Source organism: Onychostoma macrolepis, chromosome 04 (assembly GCF_012432095.1).
Source record: "Onychostoma macrolepis isolate SWU-2019 chromosome 04, ASM1243209v1, whole genome shotgun sequence".
Taxonomy (NCBI): Eukaryota; Metazoa; Chordata; class Actinopteri; order Cypriniformes; family Cyprinidae; genus Onychostoma; species Onychostoma macrolepis.
In genome coordinates this window covers 25,537,848-25,560,759 of record NC_081158.1, presented here as the reverse complement: position 1 = coordinate 25,560,759, position 22,912 = coordinate 25,537,848, and the positions used below count along the sequence as shown (strand labels likewise).

The 22,912-nt window shown below is 35.5% G+C and overlaps 1 protein-coding gene across 3 annotated transcripts; it reads right to left on the bottom strand.

Annotated features, from left to right (window-relative positions):
- Positions 1-1,844: 1,844 nt before the first annotated feature.
- Positions 1,845-20,571, bottom strand: nrf1 (nuclear respiratory factor 1). 3 transcript variants are annotated; one of them, XM_058773499.1, is made up of 11 exons: positions 20,413-20,571; positions 18,325-18,574; positions 17,987-18,101; positions 17,086-17,212; positions 16,857-17,000; positions 14,118-14,276; positions 13,712-13,915; positions 11,076-11,177; positions 10,776-10,933; positions 9,112-9,236; positions 1,845-3,386 (listed from the first exon to the last, which is right to left on the bottom strand). In XM_058773499.1, the coding sequence occupies exons 2-11, from the start codon at positions 18,545-18,547 to the stop codon at positions 3,226-3,228; spliced, it is 1,518 nt and encodes a 505-aa protein (XP_058629482.1). In that variant the 5' UTR covers positions 18,548-18,574; positions 20,413-20,571; the 3' UTR covers positions 1,845-3,225. The 3 variants fall into 3 exon arrangements, with proteins under 3 accessions (XP_058629482.1, XP_058629483.1, XP_058629484.1); XM_058773500.1 differs by lacking the exon at positions 1,845-3,386 and adding an exon at positions 6,740-7,333; XM_058773501.1 differs by lacking the exons at positions 1,845-3,386; positions 9,112-9,236 and adding an exon at positions 9,311-9,477.
- Positions 20,572-22,912: the final 2,341 nt, after the last annotated feature.

Genomic DNA, 22,912 nt, shown 5'->3' with positions numbered 1-22,912 from the left:
GACAGACAGGTAGATTGGGTTTAGTAGGGGGATAATCCATTAGTTCAGAGCTACTGCTAGCATGCACGTGTATGTGTGTGTGTGGGTGTGTGTGTGTGTGTGTGTGTGTGTGTGTGTAAGAAAGAGGGCCAGAGGGATGTAGTGTGTATTAAGATACGATTAGTAGAGATTAAAGCTCTGCCCCAGAGTTTGTGCAGCTCCAGGCTGGAGGAACAAGCCCCCCACAGAGACTGGAGCCGTCAGCCCCGTCAGAGCCATATCCTCTCCTTAACACAATCAATACCTCTGCCCCATATTCCCCTGATGACACAATACCACCAGACAGCCATTTGTCCGAGCTAATGGCAACCCTCATAAAAAGATAAAACTAATGAGGATTCCTATACATTTGCAGCTCAGAGACTTTGAGGTAACTTTGGCCTGCTTGTGTTTCCCTCTGTCTGTCCAACTCTAGTATTAGCTGATTACACAAATCTTTAAAGTTGATCTTTGGGGAACAAGTGATTGCAATAATCAATCAATTGCAATAATAACAATTTCTACATTTACTAATGCACTTTTAACATTCAAGTTGCATAAATTGACATTAATGTTTTCTGAATTAGCATTGAACAATATGATATTTATAAATGAACCTAAATTAATAAATGTTGTAAAATTGAAAACGCCATGAATTTAACCTTGTTGTAATTTATTATTATTATTATTATTATTATAATAAAAAAGTAATACCCCTTTGAACCTCTTGTATTTAGGTTACATAAGTATCCGGTATGCATAAATTTGCTCAGTGATTGAACTATACTTGTCAATGGTCTTATGTATGACATCACACTTAAATCAGGTACGTAACGCTCTGATGTTAAGATAGAATTGTGGTTATGTATTAGGATTGGAGCTGAACGCTGTTCTGTGAACATGGGCCTGACTGAGGAACAGATTGGCCCGAGCACTTGGACGGGATGAGGGTGGGGCCAGGGGCGATTCTCAGAAAGCGTGCTAATAAGAGTCCCTTAATCTGCAGCTCACGACTGACGCACGCGTGCACTGAGCAGCTCCTGCCAGCTGCCACCATGACCTGGAAACCACAAACACACAAGTCCTCGCTCTCTCTACATGATTCCCTTAACATCTCCCTCTCGTTTTGCTCTGTTCAGAACGGATGTGGTGGGACAGGGATTAGACAGTCTCTCTCCGATCATGTTGCTCCGCACTGATAATCTGGAAGTGGAGTGGGATGCTGGGATGTGTGCGGTGCCTGATGGATTAGTGCGCATCCCTCCTCCTCCTCCTCCCTCGGCAGAAGGACACAGGCCTTAAATCCAGGTTTTAGCCAGGAGGGAGGGATCAGGGCTTATGATGCAACAGGAGCCCCATCCATCACAACAAGCTGGAGGTGGGGTGCGGATGTCACCATGTGTTTTTTTTTTTTTTTGTAAAGAGGTCATGGAGTTTTAGTGATGGGATTATTTAACTTTATAAAACCAAGCGGACGATCTAAATGCACACAGATTATCAACTTTTATATTGATTTTTGTCTTAAATTTGGGGATTTATGACACTATTGGTTTAGTAAGGCACAATACAGTTTTAGTTCTGGATGCTGATTGGTCAATACAGCTGAGCAACATGAACACAATTATGATGTAAAACACATGTTGATCTCCTATTGAGGCCAAATTTTAACTTCTGGAATATAATGAACTATAATGGCACTGTGAATTTCCTTAATAAATTGTACAAGTATTTTATTATGTACTCTTACGTATCTGTATTCTGAAAGCAAATGCACTTTCTTTATGTCACCTGTGATTATTTCTGTGTAATAATTTTCAAAGGCACAATTTTGAATAGTGGCCATTTTATTTCCAAGACTGGATAAAAAGGGAAAGACAAACTCCACCAACGTCACCATTATTTGTTCACCGGCAACATTGGAGAGGTTGGTTTCATCAAACCTTATATTTTACAAAATTTACATAAAAAGGATCTTGTTGTATGAGGTTTTACAGTCGTATAAAAATTCAATCCGACCAGGAGAAGAAAACTTGATGGGTTATGGGTGGAAGAGGTGCTAAACAGTAACAAAACATCCATATTTGCCACACAAATCTGCATTGTAGAAACAATATGAGAGCTTGAGAGATAAAGGAAGAGATATGAATTTATGGTTCTTTTCCTTTGCAATATATGCAATAAAATCAGAATGCATCCTCCATCATACCTTTACCTCTTTCAATGTGTGATTTTGTGTTGTTCTAAAGATATGAGTGCACATCTAAACAAAAACATTTAGAAAAATAAATACAAAATAAATAAAACCTTTTCCCCAGCAGTTTCATAACAGAATCAGCTATGCAAAGTTCATGTTCTGAAGTATAAAAGTTGAACGATATGGAGTGCTACATCATCAGCCTCATCCTTGGTAAGTCGTCAACATTTATAGTTATCGATTAATAGTACAATTCAGTGAAAGTCTATAGATAGCACTGAGCGACAGTGCTCAAATTTCAGAACAATTCTGTACCGACAGGAAATGGTGGTCTCATTCAATATACCACATAATCATTCAAGGTCATACCATTTTTTACATTGGGAGTTAATGTGAAATGCATACAAAAAATTCTACATTATACAGACTGACAAAAAGAAAAAGAAAAAACATGCATGTCATCTCAGTAGTCAATGGGATCTAACACTAAAATCATAATGCAATTTACACAATATATTAATGAAACGACTCAAATATGGCACAAGATGTTTATATATATATATATATATATATATATATATATATATATATATATATATGTATATACACGCACAAACCTAGATTAAAGACTGAGGAAATGACCAACACAAAGCTTGCATGGGAAGAAATTAAATTATACCAGTTTTTGAACGCTGAAAATGTGGTTGATTTTGTTTTCTTGCACTGTAATTGTAGAGAAACAATTAGCCTGTAATTTCTAAGTATCCTCTGCAATACATTTATCAAACAACAGCTAAAAAAAAAAAAAAAAGACTAACAAATTTAACAACACTAGGAAAAAACAAACAAAAAAAAAAAACGATGAACTGTGTACAATGTAAAAAAGAAAAAACTTTCCAGCCCCCTGCAGACGTATGAGAACAGCTTCAAATATTATTTTTACACTCTATTCCAGCAGCTATTCACATAGGCGCCGAATGTCCTGTCCCACACACCTGCAGGGGTAGAGTATGTCACTGTTCTAGGGTCACCACTTCCACTGCCTGTCCGTCAAGCGTCACCGTGTTGTCGATGCGCGTGGCTACAGGAGCCATGGCCACCTGAACGGGTCGATTTCCTTGGGCCAAACTGGTGACGACAGTCTGATACATGCTGACTGGAATCTGGACGAGACCTGGGATGAGACACAGACCCGTTATATTTATACAAGACCATTTCTGTTTTAGCTGGCACAACTGTGATGTCATGAGTGTAGGTGGCGGCCCAGTGGTTTGGGACATTCGTAGTTGTTATCTGAGACTGCTGGAGGGAGGGGACTTTAGAAGTGCGGTCGGATGAGGCTGCAGAGCGTGTGCGCAATCGAGCGGCCATGTTAAGAGTTTGCGTGCTACGTGGATAGGGCCGGCCCTAAAAAGCGGGCTGAGGGCAGGGCTGCTGCATCACACTGCAATGCGGAACAATGGAGTAATTGAGGCAACCGCTCCCAGCTTCCGTTTCTCTCTCTCTGACTCTACGTAAACCCTTCTCTCTCTCAATCTACCTCTCTTTCCATGCCCAGCTGTGAGCGGAGCAGCCTGGATTATTGCTGCAGTCATATGGAGGGGGTAGGCGGGCGGGTGGCCAATCTCTCCGGGCCACAAACTCATACGGGCAAAGCGGAAGGTCAGAACGAAATGTGACTAGTTAACCCATCCAGTCAGTTTTATGGTACCAGTTGGCCACTGTACTTGTGCATTACGTGTTTCTGATATAAGTGTGCCTAAAATAGTTTCACGATGCGCAACCCCGCTTCAGTGTCTCAAGGAAGGGCTCATATTTCAATCAAACTCGCCATTTAGCCTGTCAGTTAGTTTATCTTTTCAAATGTTGCTTATAATCGCAGCTTAACACAAAAGCAGATCAGTTTTGACCTTAAATGTATCTTAAACAGGCATAAAAAAAAAATGTCTTATTGCCTCAGAATCCTTTTCATGTCCTCTTAAGGTAATTCTCACAAAACCCGTCAAGAAATTTTCACCATAAAATACAAATAAATAAATAATAATGAAAAGGTAAATAAATAAAATAGGTAATAAAATGAGGCTCATTTTTAAAGACAACTTTGACATGACAATTAAGCAACCCACCTAATTTGAATTACTGTAAATTCAAATAAATATCAGTTATACTAATTTAAATGGTAAAGTTTTTATAATAAATGTATAAAACAATGACAATTAAGTTTCCTAATCATTGTCATAATTAGAACTAATAAAACAATTCATATTAAAATACTAAATAAATATTATTTAATATTTAAATATTAAAAACCTTAAATAACACCTGAATAATGACGTATGTGGGTGTAAAAAAAAAAAAGTGTGCGTGCAGCACAACTGTACATTTATTTTATTTGTTCAATTTATTTTGCTATTTTTCTTTAACATAAAAAAAAGTGTCTCTCTCTATTTCTATGTGTTTATTTTGGAATTAAAAACAATTTTTTCTTTGTGAGATTCACTCCTAAAAAAGAACATCAGAAAATCATTTCCCCCCACATGGCATGAGTGACTCAATCCAACTGCTCTGATTTCTCGTAATCACATCGTGTCTCAATAATTGACGGGGAGTTTGGAAGCATTGTTTTTTTTGAGTGAAGTGCTTACAAACCCTCAATCACTCTGACACTGAAGGTTTCTACGAGGCTTACGGAGCGAAAGAGGGCCACTGGAGCAGGAAACGTAAATCAGTCACGATTACCTCAGACCAGCCACTTCAAAGCTGCACCCGCACTGCCATTTCACTGATTGAATAAGGTCAATAAATGCTGGCTGTCCGTCAAGTGTCTGTTGTTGACTACGCTCTCTCCCAAGCCTCCCAATGCTGAAGCGTAAATTAGGTTTAATTGTGCAGCTTAAAGGTGAGGGCCTCATTTTGGGCAGAAGCGGCTTTCTGGGACTCACTGCTGGTTCAGATGAGCAGTCAACACGCTCGGTTACGCATGTGGGAAACGGGACGTACTAGCATTCTCTGTACACAAGGTCAGTACAGCATTATATAAATTGACATCCTCTTATCATGCAACTTTTTCTTCATTCACAAAAAAATTCAAAGATAAAGGGGGAAAAAGAAATCAACAGATGGTCAATTAAGAGATAGTGAGTCTACAATCCCCCTTCTAAGCAGTGGGACACTATGTTAGCTAAATCATTTTCCATTGTACAATTCCTAATAAACCTCAATTTTTACATTCGAGTGATCCAATAATATGAACTATTAGAAGGAAAGTAAATATCACAACCATGGTCAAATATTTATACCAAGAGTGGGGAAAGGCCTGACACCCATGTCTTTAAATGTAGTTTTAATGCCTGCTAATCAGCTTTTATGTTTAAATACACCCCTTGCTCCAGTCTATTCTCTTAATGTCATGTGAGTGAGTGAGTGAGTGAGTGAGTGTGTGTGTGTGTGTGTGTCGTTTTATAGACTGGGCTTCCCGGTGCTGACAGCTGGCTCTGTGATTAGACTATGCACTGATAATGGAGAGGATCAAAGCCCTTTAAGAGGGTTCCTGGGGGGTTAGGAGGGGGACGAGGAGGGGCTTCTCTTTGGTCACTGAGGGCAATGGGGTAAGCTAGGACACTGGGTAAGATAGGTCACTGGGAAATGGCCAGGTATGATTGGACCAATCATTTTACCCATTAAAATCAACATTAAATCAAAACTGCCTCCGTTTACTTTAATGCACGTTCCTGGTCATACTGTTAATGAATTCATCTGAATAATTAAACAAAAAAATTAAAAGATGCACCACATCAATTGTTATTGTTCATTATTTGTCATAATTATGATGTAAAGTGTAAATAGACAGTCTTAATAATGATAAAAAGTCAATATGAAAACATCTAAAATATGACATCAAATTTTTATAACTGACTTTTTAATCTAATAATTCTGATTTTTTCCTCATGACTTTCCTTTTAGTAACTGATAATTTCTACTAAATTCATACTTATGACTTTTAATGTCCGGTTTTTGATCGTTTTGACTCTCTCACGATATTGTTTTTTTTTTATGTCATAAATATGACTTTTTAAATCTCATACTTCAATGCATGTTTCTTGATTTACTGTTAATGAATGAATTATTATAAAAAGAAAAAAATAAGGATGCACCATACTGATTGTTGTCAGTGAATATTAAAAATATATTATTGTAATATATTATGATATTGGATGAATTGTTACATTTAAACTCATAAGTGTTATTTTTATTACATTTATTAATTCCTATAGAATTTTGTGTAGCACTAGTTAATGGATTGACTAACATGAGCAATACAGTTGTATTGATTAATGTATTCATTAATCTTTGTGAGTGTTAGTTAATAAAAATAAAACTTGTCATTGTCAGTTCATGTTAGCTCAGGTCCATTAAATGACATCAACAGATACAGTTTTTAATAATATACACACACATGGTCAGAATTGTTGGTACCCTTGGTAAATATGATCAAAGGCGGCTGTGAAAATAAATGTGCATTGTTAATCCTTTTGATCTTTTATTATTATTTTTTTTTTAAACCAGAAAAATCTAAGCTTTCATTGGAGAATAAGAATTTAAACTGGGGGGGAAATATCATTATGAAACAAATGTTTTTTCTCAAATACATGTTGGACACAATTACTGGTACCCCTAGAAATTCTTATGATGAAAATATATATGAAATATATTCCCATTCATATTCACAATTTTGAGCACACCAGCGCGATTACGAACATGAAATTATCCAGCCATGGCTTCCTGTTTCACAGAAATATAAATAGGAGGGAAAACAAAGGCCAAATTCCAAATTAATCACCCATCACAATGAGAAAAACCAAAGAATATATTTCTGATGTGCAGAAAAAGATAATTGAGCTTCACAAATTAGAAAGTGGCTTTAAGAAAAGAGCTTTCCACCATCAGGGCAATAATTAAGAATTTCCAATCAACATAAAATGTTATGAATCTGCCTGGAAAAGGACATGTGTCTTAATCGTCCTAATGCACGGTGAGAAGGAGAGTTTGAGTGGCCAAAGACTCTTCAAGGACCACAGCTGGAGAATTGCAGAACATAGTTGAGTCTCGGTGTCAGAAAACCTTAAAAAAAAAACAAAAAAAAACTGTCAAACAGCACCTACATCACAACATGTTGTTTGGGAGGGCTTCAAGAAAAAAAAAAAAGGAGGAAAAAAATATATATGTTTTCACCAAAAAACAATCTCATATTCAGTTATTTATATATATATCAGACACGAATGAAACTTCAAATGGGACTGGCTTCTATGGTCAGATGAAACTAAAAAATGAGCTTTTTAGCAGCAAACACTCAAGATGGGTTTGGTGAACACAGGGATAAAAAGTACCCCACGTGTACAATGAAATATACTGCTGTATTTTTGATGTTGTGGGCCTATATTTCTGCTGGAGGTCCTGGACATCTTGTTTAAACACATGGCTTCATGGATTCCATCAATTACCAACAGATCAAAAATCAAAAAGTGACTCTGTTAGAAATCTTATAATGGGCCATGTTTGGATCTTCCAACCGTACAATAATCCAAACACAAACCTCAAAAACAACACAAAAATGGGTCACTGAGCACAAAACCAAGCTTCTGCTGGCCATTCCAGTCCTCTGACCTGAACCCTGTAGAAAATGAGTGGGTGAACTGAAGAGAAGAAGCACCAACATGGAGCTGGGAATCTAAAGGGTCTGGAGTGATTCTGGATGAAGGAATGGTCTCTGATCTCTTGTCAGGTGTTCTCTAACCTCATCAGGTATTATAAAAATCCTATACTATTTTGGCAAATGGAGGTTTCAAAAAGTACTGAATAAAAGGGTGCCGTTAATTGTGTCCAATGTGTATTAGAGAAAAACATTTATTTCATAATGATATATCCCCCCCATTTTAAATTCTTATTCTCCAATGAAAGCTTAGATTTTTGTGAATTTTTTAAATAATAGATCAAAAGGATTAACAGTGCAGATTTATTTCCACAGCCTTCTTTGATCATATTTACCAAGGGTACCAACAATTCTGACCACGTGTGTATTAGTAATGTTGAAATTAACATTACCACACAATTATTATTCATAATTATTTTTCATGGTTAGTTCATATTAAAGGAATGCGTTCAAATGGAACCTTATTGTAAAGCATTTTTATTTTTGATATTAGCCATTTATTGATTATTAGCCATAACATCAAACGATTTAAACGAACATCATCTTAAATGAAAATCAAACAACTTGCTTTTCCTTTCCAATAATTTTCCATTTCCGCTGACATCGGAAATGTTGCAATACAGAAATACAATGGGTTGCAATACTTTGACTGGAAGAATGTTATAGTCAGAAGACAAAAATGCATACATTTTTGATGATATTCTAGTTTCTTTCAACCAAACCTATAATATATCATAGCTAAAAAAGGAAATGTGTTATGTGCCATTCACTACACAGTAATGAATGCCTCCAGTACACATTAGCGCTGCTATTCCACTGTAACATGGCTTCTAATGCATGTGTACGCACTAGTACTAGAGGCTGCCGTGCATATGCAGAGCGCTTAGTGGTTGAAGCAAAGTGAGGATTAGCGAGAAGTGTAGAGGCTGGAGTCTGTGACACAGGTCACACACGCACCATCTGTCCCACAAACACCCCGGGGATTACAGTAGACCTCCACGGACTTCCTCACGCTCTGACACACCTTACATGAGATGCATACGTGCCCTCACATAGCTAGACGACTGATGACGAAAGGGATGTTTGCCCACCCTAAACTTTCCTGTTTAAGCTTCATCATTCAGTGAGTGTGTAAGGAGACTAAAGAGGGTAAATGTGGCTGCTTGTGATATAGAGAGGAGGTTCGTACCACTGCCATCCGGAACGCCAGTTAAAGCTCCGACTGCAGCTGCCGTTTCTCCTGCTAACACGATTTGTCCTCCTCCCTGAAGAGTCGCTTCTGCTAACGTCGCCACTGCGTGAGCTGCTGCTTCACTGCAACACACACACACAAAAAATAAGGAAATAATCTCACAATAACCCCGCTTTCATAAATGTTTTTTCCATAATGCTTTATACAGGATTTAAGCAGGATTTGAAGTGCATTGATGTGGACTGGTGTGTACTGCCCCCTAGTGTAGGAAGTCACTAGAAAATAATATAAACACTCTCCCAAACAAGTTCCTCTGGCTCTCATGATGATAGATGTCCAAAATATGCAAGTCCATTTCTGTCACTTAAGAAAAAAATCATGCTGTGGTAAATCATAATTATGACAAAGTCATCATCATTTAAATTTTCTAAATTACAATTAAGAGAAAAATCTGAGATTGACAAAATGGAAATTGGCATGAACAGCCAAAATTGACAAGCATGCCATAATTTAGATTTACTAATTTGTAAATATGAGAAAGTTGAAACTGACATACCAAGTCATAATTATGGCAAAGTGAAAATTGACATAAAAAGCTGAAAGTCATCATTTTGACAAAGTTTGTCATTAGTTACAACATTGAAAAAGTTGAATTAATGAGATTGACAATGCTAACATGAAAAGATGAAATTGACAAGGTATCATTTTGACATTTTTTTGTCATTATTTCAACATTTTGGGTCATAATTATGAGATAAATTTAAATGAGATGAGATAAAAAGTCAAAATTGAAGCATGTCATAATTATGACAAAGCTGACATGAAGAGATAAAACTGACAAGTCATAAAATTTTTTTTAGTGTGTCATAGTTCATTTGAGATTATTACGTGAAGTCTAAATCAACGCACCAAAATTATTTAAAAAGCCCTTGATAAAATGTCTACATTAGACATTTTTTTGTTTTTGTTTTAATTTGGACTTTTTCTGTCATCATTTTGAATTACCTCAGTAAAACTTAGCACCTGATCATTTTGAATAAATTCACACCTTTGACTTTGAACGTCAATTTTAATCGTTACTTTGACTTCTTATAATTTGGTCTTATCTCAATAATTTTTAAACACTCATTACGACTTAGCATCTTACAAATCTGACTTATGTTATACATATGACGTTTAATGGCATAATTTTAATTTAACAAAGTACTTTTTTCTTGCATTATGTAAATGAGTTTCTATACCAAATAGAGTTTAAAGACTCTAAAGTCTAATGACTTCCTTTGAGATAATGATAAAAATGAAGCTATTTACAGTGCTATGGGACTTTAGTAGAGGAAAATAACACTTTTTTTGGTTCCGTTTATAGATGTCTTGACTATGCTCAGCAGACTGATGGTGGATTTACTGCTTTAATGAAGGCCTCTGAGCAGAAAACAATGCCTCCTCAGCCTAATTGTTGTGGGAATGGAGTATGAACCAATTGTTCCCGCTGTGCTGTATTTCTGGGCTGCTGCTGCAGCTACTCGCCTGTGATAAACAGGAGAACAGGCTCAGGTAACAAGCCCCTGGGGACATAAACCTGCACCTAGGTGCTGCTGCGGTTCAGAATTTCCTTTCTCTGTTTCTCCGACCCCAACCTCACCGCTACTTCCCATGAGTACCTGTTGAGTGCCATAGTAACAGTTGTCCCTGGCTGCATCTCTTGCGAGGCAGCTACCGCAGCTTCGGCTAAGGAGGCCACAGCCTGCGTGGCTTCGGACGGTTGCGTGGTCTGGATGGTCATCTCGCCTCCCTGTAGTGTGGCCCAATTCTGTTCCACCTTAGAGACAGACAAAAAATAATAGGTGTGAAGAAAGAGATATATCCTAAAAGCACAGTATGTGTGTAAGGACAGGACAGAACAAGCAGGAGATGCAAACTCATGGAATATTCAGATATGAAAGTGTGTGTGTTGACATTACCTCTCCATCTGTCACTGTGGAGTAATTCACCTGGGCCACCGTCACTGTGCCTGGCAATTCTGACGCATCTGCCAGAGTTGCTACCGTGGCTCCAGTCCCAACCTGTGGATTAGTTAATAATTTATATGTTGGAATACTGTTGTAATAATATTTAAACACTGTAATGTAACTGTAATTTCCCCCCCCCCATATATATATATATATATATATATATAATTAGAAGCATAAGAAAAATGAACATTTCAGGTTTGGAGTTGGTAAGAATTTTTTATGTTTTTGAAAGAAGTCTCTTATGCTTAAAGAATTGTTTGTAAATCTCAAAAAGACAGTATAATAATAAAATATTGTCAAATAGTTTTACAATTATTTTAATATTTCAATATATTAGAACTTTTCTATATTCATTTATATATGCAACTTATTTCTGTGATGGCAAAGCTGAATTTTCAGCATCCATTACTCTAGTCTTCAGTGTCACATTATGCTTCAGAAATGATTGTAATATGCTGATTTGGTGTTCAAAAAACGTATTATTATCATCAATATTGAAAACAGTTGTGTATTGATTGTTTGAGGTATAAAAAGATCAAAAGAACAACATTTATTAGATTTTTGTAACATTGTAAAAGACTTTTCACTTTTGATCAATATAATGAAAAACACTTATTTTCTTTCCACAACAACTAAATAGTAGATAGAATTTAGACAAATTATACAAGTTACATGTATTAAAGAACAGGGTTTCTGCAGGATTTTTAAGCTCAAATTTAAGACATTTTTAAGACCTGCACAAATAAAATTAATACCATATGAGCTGGGTAGGGCAATGTCTATAGTACCATATTAAACTCTAAAATTACTGTAAAAAGCATAATTTACAGTGTAGATACAAGTTTTCACAAAAACAAAAGGTTTTATAAAATTATAAACTTTACATTTTAGCCTTTAAACCATTTTTAAGAAAATGGATTAGTCAAAAGTATTAATTATTATTATATTATTATACATTTATTATCAATAAATTATTATATTAATTAAATAACATATTAGGGGTGTGTGATATTGACAAAAAAAATCTGATGCTTGTGCTGATATCTTATCTCTAATTGTGCTGCCAGTTGACTCCTGAATTTTTTGATACTCTTCATATTCTGTTTTATGGGCATTTTTACCGTTAAGCCATTTTTTCGAAAAGTGTGCACCATCTTTTGAGTCAAAGTCTTGCATTTAGACTTTTAACAAGCAAATGAAATCAGTATCAACAAAATTGATCTTTGCAATGCAGAAGAAACACAGAAGCTGCATTAGAAGTGGCAATTAGATGTATTTACACTGTTTAATGCAGCTCTGAGGAACATGGAATACTTTAACCTGCAGTTACAAATGCATAAATAATGTTTTTATATTTTAATCATAAAACATTGAAAACTGATGTTTGAAATTATTTTAAAAATGAAAAGGTACCTTAAATGTGAAATTAAAACTGCCAGCAGGTGGCAGCAAGTCACTGTTAAGAGAGTCATTGCGATTGAACCGAATCATTTAAACAGTTGATTCATTCAGGAACGAAACACGGTCATGTTGTTCAGAGAAGCAAAACAGTGTTGTGGCTGTGTTTGGAATGATTTTTGTTGGAGAGAGAGAGCAAAAACAGGAAATGTGGTGTCTAAAACCTAAGTCTCTTAATATTAACTTCTCGTTTACGGAACTGTTGTATAAAATCAATATCACATTTGTAAAAAAACAGCACTCTTCGTGTGATGTTAACTACATGAAATGATAGAAATATATACATTTTCTGCCCCATATCTTGAATTGTGTGATAATTCTAAGTGCATTTTAATTGACCGATTCATGCAGTGAAAGAACGCACTCTAAATGTGCACACGCACCAGTCTAACCTGCTAGACTTCATCGTGTAATGTATGCGCATACTCTGTAGATGTTTTCTTTGCTTTTTGCGATATACTCGATAATATCAAATCACACATCGTTAAAACAATTACGATAGTATCGCAGACCATACATGTCGCACACCCTATAATGTTTAGATCTTTATAATGCATTGTCTCATCGATCCACCAGTTCACATTTAAAGCTATGCGTGTTTGCAGGGTAAAAACATGGGTCGATTTTTGCATTTGTCTGAACAAAACAAGTTTTATTGAAAATGCTCATTCATTCTGACAGCAGGTGGAGCGTTTGGTAGAAATATAAATGTTTCCCCAGTAACAGCAGAACACAAAGCAGCACAGGACTTTGAACGTGCAGTGCTCATGTTTATTTCATGAAATCATAGCCTTTTGAAGTTTAATCGTCACATTCAGCCATATCGCAATTCTGGCCTTTCTGTCCCCAAATTTAAGACCTCTTGAAATCATAATTAAGACTTTCTTGTACAATTTAAGATTTTTAAAACCTTAAATTTGATACAACTAAATTTAAGACTTTAAGACACACGGAAGCCCTGAAGAAGTAAACAGTAAATATATATTTTTGTGTTGACTATGACTTATTAGCTATTTTTCAATATTTTGGTCTCCCCCTGATCTAAATGAAGTCCTCCAGTGGAGCTAGTTTATATCATAGTGAAAAACAACCGTGTAGCTGTTCCCACAGCTGGGACCTGAGCTCACCTGTATGAGAGAGACGGTTCCATCAGGATTACTGATCGTCTGCACTACGGTCTGTGACGGCACCAGGTGTGCAATGCTGTGAGTGGTTGTTGTGGCAACTTGTTGTGTGGTGATCTGGTCCTCAAAGGCGTAGAGCAGGTCCTCTCTCCCATGCTGCTTATAGCAGTTTTTAACGATAGTCCTCAGGGCTTGCGTCCATGACACCTGTTTCCAACGGAAGTAAGCCCTCGATAGGTCAACATGATGCAAGCTTTCGCTCATTTGTTTCAATTCAGATGTCATTTTGTGGAAAGCTGACAAAACTATGGTGTGGCTGATTCAATAACTTGTTTGTGTCATCACTTATATGTCTATATATATATATAATCTTTCAAAGCCCAGTCGTATTATGAGCACCCAACACTACCCTCTGTTTCTGCTCCTCTGTTCGGACGTCACTGCGTACGTTGGCCCAGGGAATGTCCTCCGGCCACCAGATGGGCTTGCAGCTCTCTTTCCCCCAGCCAGGCTTCCCACGGCCTGTGGAATACTTTAGCATTTCTGGAATGAACGCTCGGAGTTGGGCCTGCAAAGCAACAAAGGGCGCACATAATCACTGTGGGAGTTTTAATACTGGGAGTGGCAGAGTGAAGCATGGCCTCTGGAAAAATAAAATCTGTGTGAAAAAGAGTTTGGAAACAGCAAGCCATTGATTTTCCTCTTCCTTCAGCAGCTGAGTGCAGACAGTCTGTCCACACATATAGCTTGTGAAAAGCTAAAAGTAGACTATTAGGTTTCTATTTAAAGACTAATCTATGGGTAAGGCTCCAGTGCACACTGACTGCAGGAGATTGAGAGATGGAACATACACCACTAAACTACAGATTATGTAGAACAAAAAAACAAAACCTTTTAGGGTTAGTACACTACCATTCAAAAGTTTGAGATTATTAGCAAGATTTTTTTTTTTTTTAAAGAAATTAACACTTTATTAAAAATGAGCAAAAGCAACTGTAAAGACATTTATAAATGTTACAAAATATTTTCATTAAAATTAATGCTCTTTTTTCAACTTTCTATTTATCAAAGAATCCTGAAATCAGCCTATTATAATGATTTCTGAAGGATCATGTGACATTGAAGACTGGAGAAATGATGCTGAAAATTTGCCATCACAAGGAATAAATTACATTTGAAAATATATTAGAACAGAAAACAGTTCTCAAATCATAATAAAAGTTCACAGTATTACAGTTTTTACTGTTTTTGAAGAAATAAATGCAGCCATGCTGAGCATTTCAAAAATACTATAAAACCAACCCCAAACTTTTTGAACAGTAGTTTACATACAAATTTGTGCTCTGTTTGTTCGCTAACATAATCACTTCTTAAATATCTAAATATTAAAATCCCTCCTGGTTCTAGATTGTACTAATCTCAACGATGTCTGAAACTTGTATTGCAAGCACTTCCTGTCTTTTTGCCTCCATATGATGAATCGCTTATTATATTCCTCTAATCTGCTAATATGGTTAATAAATAAATATACTAATAAATGCAAAATGCCAGAATGCCAACTTGCTTGTGTAAGGGTAATGCCATAAGAACCCTTAAAAAGCAGTGCTAGAGAGGAATTTTTAGGTATTAACTTGACAATATAGGGGCTTAAGACTTTTTTAAAATCCACACTGAGTAGTATGGGGCAGTCCATTAGCCCAGAGACAGAGCCATCCTGAGGGTGAAGTTGGAGTTTATCCCAGCGCCCTCAGTGCCCTTGGTAATTCCATAGGCAGGCCAGGGATTGTACTGCACAGCGCTCTTGTAGCAACGTCTGTTCACCTCGACATCACAGGCTAAATTTGGCTTGGGAGGAATAAATCAGTTCCCAAAAGAGCTTCTCCCTCCCTCCCTCCCTCCCTCCCGCTCTCTCACTGTCACAAACACACTTGCTGTAAGCCTGACATTGGACAGTGATAGACGACAACATGGCGAAGAGCTAGTGAAGGAGGATTTCAGAAAAAGAGCGGTTCTGATAGAACTAATTCAACATAAAAAAAAGAAAGAATTTTTTGACGAATTAACTTGATTCTTCCAGTCATGATTGTTGGATAATTTAAAAAATTGTTTTTCTTCAACACTGTACCGATAAAGATCAAATTCAAGCATAACTACAAATTAAATAGTTCAAATAAAATATTTGCTTCATAATATATTTAAAATAAAATGTCAAATATTATTTAATAATAATAAAAGCCAATCAAAAAAACATTGTATGAAAATAAATCATGATTAATCAAATTAACAAGTTTAAGCATAACTAGAAAAAAAGTATATATGAAACAGTTTTAAATTACACACACACACACACACACACATATATATATATATATATATATATATATATATATATATATATATATAGTACAGTATATATTGACCAATGTGCTCTTCTCTGTATATATATTGTATACATTCATACAAAATAAATCCATAATAAAATACTTGCTTAATACATTTTTGAATATAATAAATTTAATTGCAAATAAAAGCCAAAAATAAATCCTGACGACTGCTTAAACGTACATATCTGAACTTAAATACGGTTGTTAAGTACACTGTTTAAAGTCATGTAACAGATTGTCCACAGTGGCGTCATGAGTTGTAGGCTTTTCCTTGTGTTTGTGCAGATGGTCTAATTACGTGGCGAAGGAATTAAGAGGAATCTCACGCCCCAAACACACTGATCAGCCGCCCATTCCCTCCCCCAGCTCTGCTTTTAATCCACTTGGGAGCCAATCAGAAACCTCTGTGCTCAGCCACGATGTGCTGGATAATTACTCGCACGTACAAGCCTCACCTGATGATCCATGCACAGACCTGCCTCCAACTGCCACAAACCAAGCAAGGTGTGTCTGTCCTGAGGGACACTAGCTATCAGCAGTGCGGGGTAATGAGTAAGGGGCGAGCTGGTAAATGTAGTGGTTATATGGTCTTATATCATAAAAGGCTTCAAGTAACCTGTGCTAAAGCCCTGTAGTGGATGAAGTGAGACTTATTCTCACTTTAACTGCTGTCCCATGAGCCTAGAAAATTTCAAATTTGCATGCCAAAGCAGAAAACTCAATAACTTGCATTTCCTGGCTCATAGTGCCACCTTGCTGCCCACCTGTGTCATCTTGTCCACAGACACTGGTATGCCGTCAATAGTCAGTGGAGGCAGTTCAGAGCTCAGTTCTCCACCACCAGGGGGTGCGTGTTCAGCCAGAGCGTTTTCCAGATCCTCCAGAATCATGCTCTTGTATTTTCTCACCTGACCACAAGACATGCCAAAACAGGGATGAAATCTGAAACAGTGCAAATGATATGAAGGCAAAATGCACAACAAATATACTCACCACATTCTCTAATGGTGCTGCTCCAAATACTCTAAATACAGGGTTTGGTTTAGAGGGAGAGATGCACAACACAATAGCCTGCTGGCCAACCCGTGTCGTGTACTCATCTAGAGTTGCTCTAAGCTTCCTGCAGACATAGTAAGAGACAGGTTTGTCATTGTGAACTATTAAATCAATTTAACTGGATTTGGCATTATTGGAAAAAATGCAGAACAAAAATATAGATTTAAAAAATTAAAATTTACTTTTTAAAAAAACTAATTAATTTAAAAAAACTTTTAGATTTTTTTCCCTTGGCAACTAACTGAAAGTACTAAAATTACTAAAACGCAAATAAAAATAAGTAGAAAATAGCTCAATAAACATTTTTTTTTTTTTTTTTTTTAAATATGAAGAACAAAAGCAGATAACTAAAATTAAAAATCTGAACTAAAATTAAACTACAAATTGAAAACAATGAAGGCTAATTCAAAATATGAATGAATAAATACTATACAGTAAATAAAACTAAAAGCACTGCAAGAGCATATTATTTCTAAATATATATATATATATAGAGTGAAAAATATTTAACGGTTTATTTAATTTAAATATAATAATTTAAATTTAAAGTACTGAAATTACTTAACGTTAAATTAAAAAGATATATTTAAAATAAGAAATAAAATGAGAAAAACATAAAATGACAAACAAAAATTAAAAGGAAAACTAAAAATATATATAAAAAAACAATTCAAATATTAAATTAATACTACAATAGTGTATTAATAACACTAAAATAAACAACACTGGTAACAGTACATTTTTAATCTATCTATCAATAAAGTTATTTTACTTTATGTTGTAAAACCATCTCATATTCAATTACAATACAATGAACAATATTGAAAAAACAACTCACCTAAGTAAACGAGTCTGTTGTCTTTTACGGATTGAAGGGTTCGATTCAAAGATGTGCGGCCGTTTCCGTTTCTTCCCTGTTGCCACAGCTGCAGCTGCTGCCATGCCAACAGGCCCTAAAAATGAATTATGGGAATAAAATCAGTTGTTTTTAGACATTCTATATCATTCAGGATATGCATTGTATCTGTTTGTGTATTCCATGGGAATTGAACCCATGAACTTGACAACTGCATTATCTTGAGCAATAAAGCGGCTGACAATTTATGGTTTAAGTACGCCATCTAGTGGTTTATCTGATAACCACAAATCAGAATACAACAATGTGGAAAAATCTACCTGCAGCAGCCAGATGTGCAGTGACCTCATCTGTTCCAGTTGAGTTAAGTATATCAGAGTCGTCGTAAGCGTCATCATCAGGCGAGGACGGCGAATCCTCGTCAGCGCTCAGCATGCCATGCTCTGTGTACGTGGCCACGTGCACCTGCCCGACCTGCTGACTGACGGCGTGGGCCTCGATAGTGGTCATGTGCTCCGTCTGATGCACCGTGTGGTCTTCCATCACCCGATACAGTTTCTCTCAAACACACTGAGACAAACACAAACAATACAATAGCACAGATTCCACAAACAACTGCATCATTCAGATTCATAGATGAGGCGAGTGTAATGCACCTGTTATTTTGAGGGGGGAGAAGTGCTCAAATACATAGATTTTCATTTGCATATGCATTTAAAACACATTAAAAAAATATGAGGGAGCACATCTTATGATATTGTCTTATAATGACTACCAAATCACCTTTTACTAGTACATATGATGCATAAGTGTGACAAGACATTCTATTAATACAGTGTTTGGAGATATGCTTTTATATTGAAACAGCATGACAAAACATTTAATTTGCCACTGCATGTGATCTCAATGTCAAAAAAATGGCATTAAATAAGCCAAAAAGGTTTCAGCAGCAGCTATTTACACTGTGTGTAAATGTATATATTTGCCCCAAGTAGTTTACATTTAGTGTGTATGGAAAAGGGCCTGTTCCTTTCTAATAATCACTTTCATAAAACATTGCATCTATTATTGCTACTTTAAACATCACTCCACTAGGGGGCACTAATCATCACATATAATCAACATAATTTGTTCTAAAGATTAATATTTATTTTACATTATTAATGTTTTGACGAGGTTTGACTGTAAAGTCTATAAGTCTACCTGCTTTCGGTATTGATCCAAAATAATATGGGAATAATCGAACTCGATAACAGCATATACATTTGCTGTATATAATATTTTGGCGATATGCAATCGTATGAAAATACTCCACTATTAATTTTCAGCAAGAATTTAAAGCTGTATCAATAAACTAAATGACACAGATTGAAAATTGCTTTAAGTTATGTTTTTATTTTATTGAATAATATGACAATGTAATGACATGTCCCTGACAGCAAGCAGTGTGGATTACATTTACTAAACGTTTTAGATATTTTAAAAATATGAAACAAAAATAAAAACGTGTGTGTGTGTGAATAACGTAGGATGACGTGGGTGCTATGATTTATCCACACACAATAATTATTTATTGATAAATAAAGCAGCTCGCGCAGCTACAGTATCATTCTGTTCAATTCAACGGCCTGACAGTCCCAGGCTCTGGAAGGAAAACGCTAACGTACATTTGATTTGACCAAGTCACGAAAAACGTTCACAAACACGAAAAGACATTTAACAACTACAGATAGTCATTAAAAAGGTAGGGTTGAATCTCCGAAATAACGACATCGATATAGACTAGTGAAGTCGAGCATCAATAACAAATATATAAATGGCGGTTATTTTCAAACTGTGAATAATAACGTTACGTTACGTGTAAAGAGAGCGGGCAGTTTATTAGAGAAATATAAAACACTAACACAATTCAAACTGTTATTTCAAACACATTCAGTTAAAGTAAACATTCAGTCAAGCTACAAAACACCTGAAATTATCTTTTAGATCAAATTTAGCCGGGCACCGCTGTCGGCTCTGTATAAAGCGATATAAAAAGTCGAGTGATCGATAACACTGCAGCGCTAATATGACATTAAACACGCATTCAAATTTAATCAAGAATATAAACACAAGCCACCAAGCCTTGAAATCCCATTTAGCATCTGGACAAAACAGTAGAGAATCGATTGCACATCTAAATTCAGTAGGCCAAAGGCCTGCGACAGCGCCATGATTCTTTTTTTGCCCCAATTTGAGCGGGGTAAATAATAATTGCCATCCTGTCAAACGCGCTCGATATCATCCCGAGTTCAGTGTCGCATCGTCGCGATCTGCATCTGAGTGTGTGAAAGGCAAACGCTGCCGGGTTGTTTGGTGCGGCTGCGCCGGGGCTGAAATGGCTGGAGATTGCGCGGTAGGGCACTAACCTCAGAGCGGCTGCGCTACTTCGGGCCTGCGCTGTGCGGCGGAGCTGCGATCACCAGCTGCAATGGAGGACAAAGAACGAGCGGCAGAGCGCGCGCGTCCTGGCCTCTGCGCGGCCCCGAGCGGTGCGCGCGGAACAAACCCCGCCCCTCCCTCTCAGTCTCAGTCTACACACCAAAGCCTGGCCGGTTGCATAAACTGTTTAGACTAGTCTTAAAAAGTTAGATAGGTCTTATTTGTATTGGAAACGTAAGACTGATTACCCCTTGGCAACTGCTAGTTGGTCAAACTTGTTCTTACACTTTTTTTTTTTCAGCTGCTTACACACCTTTTCAAAACTTTGCCTCTTTTTTTTCAAAACTTTACACACAAATCCAAGAATTGCACACGCAAAATGCAAAATGAAGCACTGCATTAAAAATATCACAAACACATTTCAAAAGCAAACACCTTTGCCATAATATTAATTCCTGTTAGATTTTTTGTGTGTTACATAGAGAATTGTGTGATGTGTTTTGCAAAAAGTGTTTTCAAAGAGTCAAAGGATGAGAATTAGTGTATGGATTTTTAGATTTGGTGTGTGGTTCTGGTGTTTTGGGTTTCAGAAATTGTGTGACAAGTAAGGATTTTGAAAGCAGTTGAAAAAAACTGTGACACGGTCCATGGCTTAACAATATTCTATATTATTACTATTAAAACTAAAGTTTTGTGTGTGTGTGTGTGTGAGTGTATTTGTAACTGCATTGATTTCAGATGTCATTCACATTTAATTGTAAATTAAATGAATGCAAAATAAGTTACACAGTTGTTTATTAAATATAGTGGAATATGTGACCCAGGACCACAAAACCAGTCATAAGGGTCAATTTTTTTGAAATTGAGATTTATACATCATCTGAAAGCTGAAATACGTGAGCTTTTCATTTCATTGGTTTGTTAGGATAGGAACATATTTGGCTGAGATACAACTATTTGAAAATCTGGAATCTGAGGGTGCAGAAAGAAAAAAATCTAAATATTGAGAAAATCACCTTTAAAGTTGTCCAAATAAAGTTCTTAGCAAAGCGTATTACTAATCAAAAATTAAGTTTTGATATATTTACGGTAGGAAATTTACTAAATATCTTCATGTAACATGATCTTTACTTAATATCCTAATGATTTTTGGCATAAAAGAAAAATGGATAATTTTGACCCATACAATGTATTGTTGGCTATTGCTACAATATAGCCGTGCGACTTAAGACTGGGTTTGTGGTCCAGGATCACATATATGTTTATTATTTATTGCATTTTTATTATATGTTTTATGTATTATATTGTTGTATTTATTTAATTTTGATCATTTCAAGTCTATTTTTATTGTTAATACTCATCTTGCTAACAAAATGTTTTCTATTATGTTGTCAGAATAATTAAAAGATGCTAGATGCAGGATGGTGCAACAGAGAATAATAAACTAATAAAGAAATAAATATTTTTAAATTAATTTACTTTGAATTATTTATTTATTTAAAATGTATTTTATTGTTGTTATTTTAATCAAATGTCTGATTCCTAATATTGGCTAAAATGTATAATTTATGTTAGCAAAAGCATTTTGTGTGTATTTGTAACTGCATTGCTTTCAGATGTGTCATCTGTCCTTATGTATTCCTGGATTTGCTGTGGATCATTCACATTAACTGTAAATTAAACTAATGTGAAATGAGTTGTTTATTAAATATAATGAAATATATGTTAATATTAAATTTTATACGTTTTATTTCTTGTTGCATTGCATTTATTTTAATTTGGTATTTTAAATCTGTTTTATTGTTCATTTTGTTATAATAAAATGTTTTCTCTTGTTAGAATAATTACAACATGCAGGATGGAGCAACAGAAAATAATGTAATAACAAATATATAGACCTATTTAAATTAATTTATTATATTTATATTATATAAATCTATTTATTTTGAATAATTTAGTATATATATATATAAAATATTTTATTGTTGTCATTTTAATAAAACGTCTGAAATATTATTCTCCAAAATATATACTTTTATGTTGGTATTTGTAACTGTATTGCTTTTAGATGTGTCATCTGTCATTATATTCCTTGATTTGAATGAAAATGGATCATTCAGATTTAACTGTAAATTAAACTAGCGTGAAATAAGATACAGTGTTCATTAAATATGGTGCAAAAAATGTTTATTGCATTTTAATTATACGTTTTATTGATTATATAGCATTGCATTTATTTTATTTTGCATATTTAAATCTTTTTTTTTTTTTTTTTACCTTGTTATGATAAAATATTTCCTGTGTTATGTTATGTTGGCAGGAAGGCAAATCTTTTTTTTTTTTTTTTTGTATCTATTCTTATGCATATCCTTATCCTTCCTGTTTTTTGGACGAGACGTTCATATTTAACTGTAATTCAAAATAAAAACTAATGCAAAATAAAAGTCCCTGGGAAAAAACTGCAGACACCTGTTTCGCATTAAACCT